This window comes from Callospermophilus lateralis, chromosome 5, assembly GCF_048772815.1.
Source record: "Callospermophilus lateralis isolate mCalLat2 chromosome 5, mCalLat2.hap1, whole genome shotgun sequence".
Classification (NCBI taxonomy): Eukaryota; Metazoa; Chordata; class Mammalia; order Rodentia; family Sciuridae; genus Callospermophilus; species Callospermophilus lateralis.
The window spans coordinates 123,176,931-123,184,635 of NC_135309.1; the positions used below are offsets into that span (position 1 = coordinate 123,176,931).

Here is a 7,705-nt window from a genome sequence, read left to right on the forward strand (position 1 = left end):
TTTCTGCTATTGAGAGAACTATGCCTCTAGCTCCCCTTGCCAGGTAGTTTCTAGATAGTTTTGGCCAATAGAAGACACTGGCAGAAAATAAAGAACAGAAAAAGAAAACCAGTTGTCTCAAGCAGCATTCGTTTCCTATGGAATCTCCAATAGGCTCACCTCTTCCAGCTCTCTCTACACAGCCTGTCACTCTGGGGTTCTGGCTTCTACTAGCTTCTGGGCCTTGGTAATACCATCTCCTCCCATTATCTCTCCAGCCTGGAGATGGGCTTTCTGCCATGGCTCCTGTCCTGTGTTTGGCTCCCCAGATTTTCCAATATAACCAATATTCCTTATGAAACTCCCTCTGTATAAATGGACTAAAGAAGTCTCTTTTTCTTGATGAAGCTTGACTCACAAAACAAGAAATTTTGCCTCATGAGGACTTTTCCAGTTACAATTAACATGCCCTAGAAAGTTGAACAAAAAGTTCAATGATTTGCTCCAAACTCTTATTTAATTAGTGATATATTCAGAGCTTGATCCAAGAGCTACTAAATAGAAAGGTATCACCACAGTGACCATGTGTTCTTCTCTTTAAATCTCAAAGTTTGTTTTGTTGATTTGCATACCAATTACTTACCATGTAATTTTCTTATCAATTACATTGTCTTCCCCAAAATGAAGGTTCCCTGCCTTATGGATTTTGTTTTTGTGAACATTTTCAGACCCATTTGATATGTGATTTTTAGAATTGCTGAGGCTTTGGCATTACAATCAAAGGGTTCACTTAAGTGGTTGTCAGTCTAAACAGGTTGAAATTTAGCTGATTTCTATATTGAGATTCTATATTTTCTGTGAAAATACTGTGGTAAAGCAATTGGATACTGTAAATCATATCATTTTTCCACTGTTTTGAGCTTGGATAGTCCTTTTATCTTTGGATCTTTTCCTTTCCTGTTCCAGGTTCACTAGAAATAGCATGGGCTAGCAGTGCTACTATTTGAATTCTGGGCAGCTGCTATCCTGTGCTGATATCAGCAACCCTGAACATTTAGCTGTAATGACGATTACTTAACATGCATTGAGCCCTGTCCATGGGCTAGATGCAGAGAGATTCAGGATGAAGCACTTATCTTCATGAGTCAGAATTTGGAGCACCTCAGCTTAATTCATTGTGAGCAGTTTTCGGAGAAAATGGAACAGAAAGCTCTGTGGTGTTTTCTACCAGCCTGGTTATTTATAAGCCATCACAAGAAAACTAAGAAAGTGCTCACTTCCTTTCTCCTTCTAGGGAGAACTTCCTTCTCCAGAATTTTCTAGATTATCCCAGGAGCAGTGCACTCTTCTTGTTGCGCAGGTCGATCTTGTAGCCCCTTTGTTTAAAATCAGCAGCAGCTTTGCATCTTTCCAGGACAAAATCCAAATTCCTAAACTGAGCACACAAAGCCCTTATCCTGGCCTGGCTTCCCATTCTCAACTCACCCCTCCCATCTCAGATCCCCTACCCCATCCCCTTTTGCAGTTCCTTGAATATCTCTCAGTTCCCTGAAAACCTGCTACCTTTCCATTGTATGACATCTTCATCTGTGTTATCTTAGCTCCTCACTGCTGTGCGTGTGACCGGTTCCTGCAATCTTTTAAGAGCCAGCTCAAAACTCACCTGTATTTGAAGGTCACCCTGATCCCTGGAGGGAGGGGTGACTCTTCCTTACTTTTCATAATAAAAATAGCTCCACCTTGTTGGGCATTTCCCCTTCCACTGCACTGCAAAAGAAGGACTTTTATGCCCATTTTATGGATGAAGAGATTGAGATTTGCAGAAACTAGCTGATTGAGACCTCAGGATGTAGCAGAGCAGACATACAAGCAAGGGCTATGGGATTCAAGAATACGTGGATCTCAATGCACCTTCTATTCTATTGTAATGCCCTCACATACTCACGACACTATTCGAGGGGCTTCAGAACTACAAGTTTACCTGTTTCAAGAGAGCTCTGGGCTGTGCAGGGCTTCACCCTGTCTCTCACAACCAAGCAAAACACCAGCATGACATGAAGTTGAACTCTCCTCCCAGCTCCCAAATTGCTGCCAAGGCCCCTCTTTCCATTTCTCCCATCCTGAGAATATTGCTTGACTCCTAGGGAAGCAGAACATTATGGGTTTTAGCGTCAGACAGACCTGGCCTGGAGTCTAGGTTCTGTCACTTCCCAGCATGTGAACTTGAGCACATTTTAGAACTCCTCCGAACCACAGGGTCTTCCTCATTTACAAAATGGGGAAGAGAATAGTACCTATCTCACAAGGAAAGCTGGTTGTCAGAATTAAATAAGATGATGCCTGTAGCAATTAACCTACTTCCTGATAATAGTAAATGTTCACTTAATAAACATCATCCATAATTAGCAACATCTCATTTCTTAGCCTTGCAAATATCTGCTCATGCATTCATGGACAATTAAGGTATGAGCCGATTTGGGTTTTAATATAATTCTACTCAAGAAGGTTTTCTTTATAAATTATGGCTCCTGCAGTAATTTGACTCCCAAAATTAAAGGAATAAAGTATAATGGAAAAATATCCACCGATGTAACTGGAAATTTTCCTCAGTCTCCAACAAATGACACTGCTTAGGTGACTGTCCCTACACAATCTACCACTGGATTCGCATAAGTAGATGAAGACAGATCTTAGCTAATATTTTCTTTTTATTGCCCTTCTTATAATAAGGACTACTTAAACTCCATGAGCATTGCTATGATGATTCAGGTTCCTTCTTACTAGACTACTAGGCAAAAGGTCAACTTGTCCTTTTTTGCTAATGTTGATGGAATGCTTTACCTGTCCTCCAATCTTTACACCTGTCCTCCAATCTTCTTGACAACTGGAAAAAGCTATAATTATTTTCACCATTTCAGATTTGAGGAAATCGGAGTTTAGAGAGGTTAGTCACTTACCCAAGATGATACAGCTGAAACTGGGCAAGCAGGGAATGCAGCTTAAGCCTGTCTGACCTCAGAGCCAAAGCTCCTATTCATTATAGGATTTGAACAACTTTTAAAATGGACTTCAACAACTTTTGTATGTTCCCTTCTATTTTCAGACATCTGGGATACCCATCTCTCACAGTCAGTACTGAGTGTTGAATTTTTAACAACTGACTCTCCAGGAGAAAAATCAGTGCTTTCTTATTTTCATGGTAGAAATAACTCCCACTTGATGGCCAAGTTTAAAACACCAGGATAGTATCAACCAGCTCACAAAATTCCTGAAAGTGTAACCATCAGCTCTCAGGAATAGGTTCAAATGGCACACACAGCTCCAGGACACCACTGCCAACCATCAGAGTTGGAGAATAGTGATTTCCTAAGCACTTTACCCAATTGTCTTCTAGGTCAGTGATTCACAATCCTGGTGGAACATTTGCGTCACCAGAGAGCTAATGACAATCCGACGCCCTACCTCCAGAGATTCTGATTTCATTGACCTGGGGTATAGCCAGGGCAGCAGTAATTTTATTAAAACTCAAATCATTCGGAGGTTCAACCAGGGTTAAGAAACACTGCTCTGGGGAGAAAATATCCTTCTTATCATTCATTCATAAAAGATGCAATGAAAATGTGGTATTCTATATCAAATCTATATTTCCTTCACCTTTTCTAACTTAAGTTTTATAGAGAATGTGACCAGCTATACTTGTTTATAAGATTTTATTTAACTTAGTTTATTCAAGAAATGATTTCCAATATATTTTCATCTAAACAGTGAGTGGCATGTAGTAGAAATGCAATCGAGTGTGATTACTATTATTTTCATTGTTATTATACCTTGAATTTAGTGATCTCTTAACAAACTCTTATGATTCTCTCCTCCACTGATTTTATAACTTGCTCTTGGTTGAGACTTAAATAATTAATGCAATTATGTTTGTCCCCAGGACAAAATTTTCAACATCTCTCCCCAAACAGACCCAAAATCAGGGATCTTCCTTTCTCTCGAAACAACCTAGCTCCCCTACCAGATCAAAAATGTAAGTACCATGGCTCTTCCTATTCTTCCTTTGCAAGTGTTAACATGTCTAGATGCAACCAATGTTATTTCACTTTATTTTCATTTTGAGAAAGAACATCAGCTACTAGTACTTTGAATTAGAGGAAAACAAAGACAAAGTTCCATAAAGACGAGTAATTCTTATTTTGGATAAAAACTTAAAAAAAGAGTATTCCCTCCCTTCAGAAATGTTTGTGTTTGAACTCTAAAATCAAACCTGAAGTTTATTTTGCTTAACATCTTTAAGAAGGTACTTTCAAAATTCTTCTTGATTTTTATTTCCTTACTGGATAAGACAAAGAGAAATGTGCTTTGCTTTTAAACTCATAGTGCACACACTCCTAACAAAAGGAATGCTGTTCATCAAGGTCATTTGATGTATTTACTTGGCATTCTTGATACATTTGATAGTGTTTTACAAAAAAAAAAAAACCCACTAATATAAAATATTAATATATACTATGGGCCAATGATCTTCAAATTTGAGTGTCTAAATATTACCTGGTATACCTACCATAAAGTAGATTACTAGGCATAACACCTATGATTCTGAATTTATGTAGCCTTATACTGGACTTTAAGGCCAGTTATATTATTATTATTCCCATCATATAAATGGAAAAACCAAGTTCAGAAGAGTTACATGACTTCCCCAACAGCACCCAGGTTGTAAATAGCAGAGCCAGGAGCAAAAACTACAAGATCCTAAGTCAGTTCCCTTTCCTCACACAAAAAGCAACACACTGGATTCTAATTTCCTTCCTTCTTTGTCTTCCTGCCCCACCCTGTCCTGTTTCTCTCTCATATGCCTGCTGTCTCACTCTGTCTCCCCTCCCCCACAGTCCATTCATATCTTAATTGTCAAGAGTATTTAAGAACTGTCCTAACCATTTCAGACAAGTTCCTTAACCTTTTTGTATTTCACTTTCCAAACTGTGGCTATAACAAGGGTAGAGCCTGATAAAATGGTTGGAAGGACTAAATAAAATAACATATTTATGTACGTAAAACACTTGGCACACGTTTGCACAGAGCAAACAGGCCAATATGTCCTCTTTCCCTCAGGCTACATTTTGCAAGAGACCAGTCAAGAGTTCTAGAACTCTTTAGGTAAAAACAATAAACTATATGGTCTTAGTACAACCTCATCTTTTTGTAGATGAGGAACTAAGGAGTAGTGGAATATTTTATTCAAAGTCACACAGAGTTAGAAGCAGAAGACTAGAACCTGACAAGTCAACTCTTCTTCCCTTACTAATTTGTGTGAAGTCCAAGTATTGGATCAGTCAGAGTTCCGGTTTTGTGTCCTTTTTTATTATTGCATCAAATTCAAACCTGAGCCCATCTTTAAGAAGAACTGTAGCCACAAAGACATCTGGTTAAGGAGTCAGTCTTGAATCCTGGTGGGGCTTGGAAAAGCCAAAGAGGTTTCCTTTGGCTGAGCCCAGAAGTTTGCTTTCACAATTAAGTTTCAAGAGAGAAGCCAAAGATCTCTGACCAATTTAACTGGAGGAAAAAGAAATATAAGATCCCAGCGGCTCAGGAGGCTGAACAGGAGGATCATGAGTTCAAAGCCAGCCTCAGCAAAAAGTGAGGCACTAAGCAACTCAGTGAGACCGTGTCTCTAAATAAAATACAAAATGGGGCTGGGGTTGTGGCTCAGTGGTCAAGTATCCCTGAGTTCAATCCCCGGCTACCCCACCCTCCTCAACCCTACACCCCCCCAAAAAAGAAAGAAAAAGAAATACAAGGGCATACTGAGCTCTTCCTAAAAGTAGCCTCCCAGCTACTCAGGAGGCTGAGGCAGGTATATTGCAAGTTTGAGGCAGCATTGGCAATTTAGCCAGGGTATTGTCTCAAAAAGAAAAAGAAACCTGAGACCCTTTGGAGGTTTGTTTAAAAGCACAGTACAAATGTCTTAGGGCTTGTTTAGAACCTTGCGCTGACTTGACCATCCATAGCTGCCTCACCCTAAGGAAGAGTTCTGACAGGCACGCAGAGCCCAATCACGTTTTGATCAAACTTGGCAATCTTGTATTTGTGCATATTTGAAATCCCTGACTACATATGGTAAGCCTGAATAGATACACATACCCAGCATTCCTCCACAGTCCAGCTCTGGCCAACATCTTCTTAGAAATGCCTCCACTCCTTAAGAAATAGCACAGTCCCTTGTGAGCCCAGGAGGAAGCAGTTCTTGACCATTTCTTTCTGTTCTTTCTCCACAGTTCTATCTGGAGAACCACTTAGAACAAACCGAGTGCTTCCTGCGATTCCAAGTCAAAGGGGACACAGCACACCACTTGGAGAAAGCGATTGCCCTGCCTATACCACCAACACTCCCAACTAACTGGGGGACCCTAACTGCAGGAACACAGATAGCATATATTTTCAACTCCCAAAGGACGAGATTACTCTAGTTTGTAAGAACAAAGACTAATTTAGTGAACTGCACTCTATAAGCCATTCACAATTTTTTATAACTCAGAATTCCTTATTCCAAATAAAGACAGTTCCTAAATAAGCACTTAGAATCTTTGAGTGTGCATATATTTAAGTCTGTAAGTTTCTGTGACCTCTACTTGCCAAATTTTTAAAAATGTGTTATTAGTAGGGAAACTTAGCTGTGTTTGATTTGCTTTGTGACATGTTTGCTGTTTTGTCTGCTGAATGATTTCATGTGTTTTTGTTTTTTAATGCTTTGCTAAATAAAAAACCAAAAAAGATATCCCAGACTTGTTCTTCGCATTTATTATAGTTCTACCTTGGACTGATAAAACATAATGAAAATTTAAGTAATAAATTCCCATAGGCATCACAGTCTATGATCTTCTGCAAAATATTTTCTAATATTGTCAGTTCCTGGCTGCAGCCCAAATCACTTGACATTGTCTGTGTCCCGTATTTGTTATTTGATGATTTCCACCTACTGTTTTGTTCAGATATGATTGATTATTCAAAAAGTAGAAGGTCATGTGAGTTGGCAAAGTGTACATCCTGGCCTACCATAATTGAATAGGCATTTCTCACACATTCCTCAAATACTCTACATAATTAATAGTTCTTTTTTTCTGTTTCAAAATAATGGTTTCTGCCTACTCAAGGTCTTCTCAAATCTATGACTTAGTAAGGTTTTGAAAGACTACTTCTAACTGCAGTCCTCTTCACTAAGATGTTTATGTGCTGTTTGGATTTATTTTGGCTAGAGTCCTGTATAAAGTTCAAGGCTTATCCACATAAGATGATGATTACTCCATGTTATTTCCGAGCTTGCATGTTATTTTGTAAGTATATCAACTATAGAACTTACTACTTTATATTAGTATTATTCATTTAAAAAGAACAGACTCTCCCATTAGCTACATAGAAGCTCCTTTAGGGCCAAATTGCAGTTCTTTGACTTTGCCCTTCTAGAAATTTGTGCCGAGCCTGGCACAAAGTAAACACTGGATCATTTAATATTTATCAGGAAGGAACTGAAGTAGACAGGGACTTGGCAAGAGCAGGAATTGTAGGAAGTGATAATGAAGAAGTCACAATCCCATTTTGACAATGGTAGTTGTCTTAATCAGACATTTTTAACTTAAAGTCTATGGATCAACCTCCAACCTGTGCCACAGCTAGAAAGAAGGAAAATTCTGGCACAAATATAAGAACTCTCAGGACTCAGATTCTG

General features: G+C 39.0%; 1 protein-coding gene across 1 annotated transcript in view; it reads left to right on the forward strand.

Annotated features, from left to right (window-relative positions):
- The window catches only part of Ankrd55 (ankyrin repeat domain 55), a 69,416-nt gene extending 63,037 nt beyond the window's left edge, over positions 1-6,379 (forward strand). Inside the window, exons 9-10 of the mRNA XM_076857696.2 lie at positions 3,917-4,009; positions 6,258-6,379. Of these exons, the coding sequence (XP_076713811.2) occupies positions 3,917-4,009; positions 6,258-6,379 (215 nt within the window). The remainder of the gene's footprint in view (positions 1-3,916; positions 4,010-6,257) is intronic.
- Positions 6,380-7,705: the final 1,326 nt, after the last annotated feature.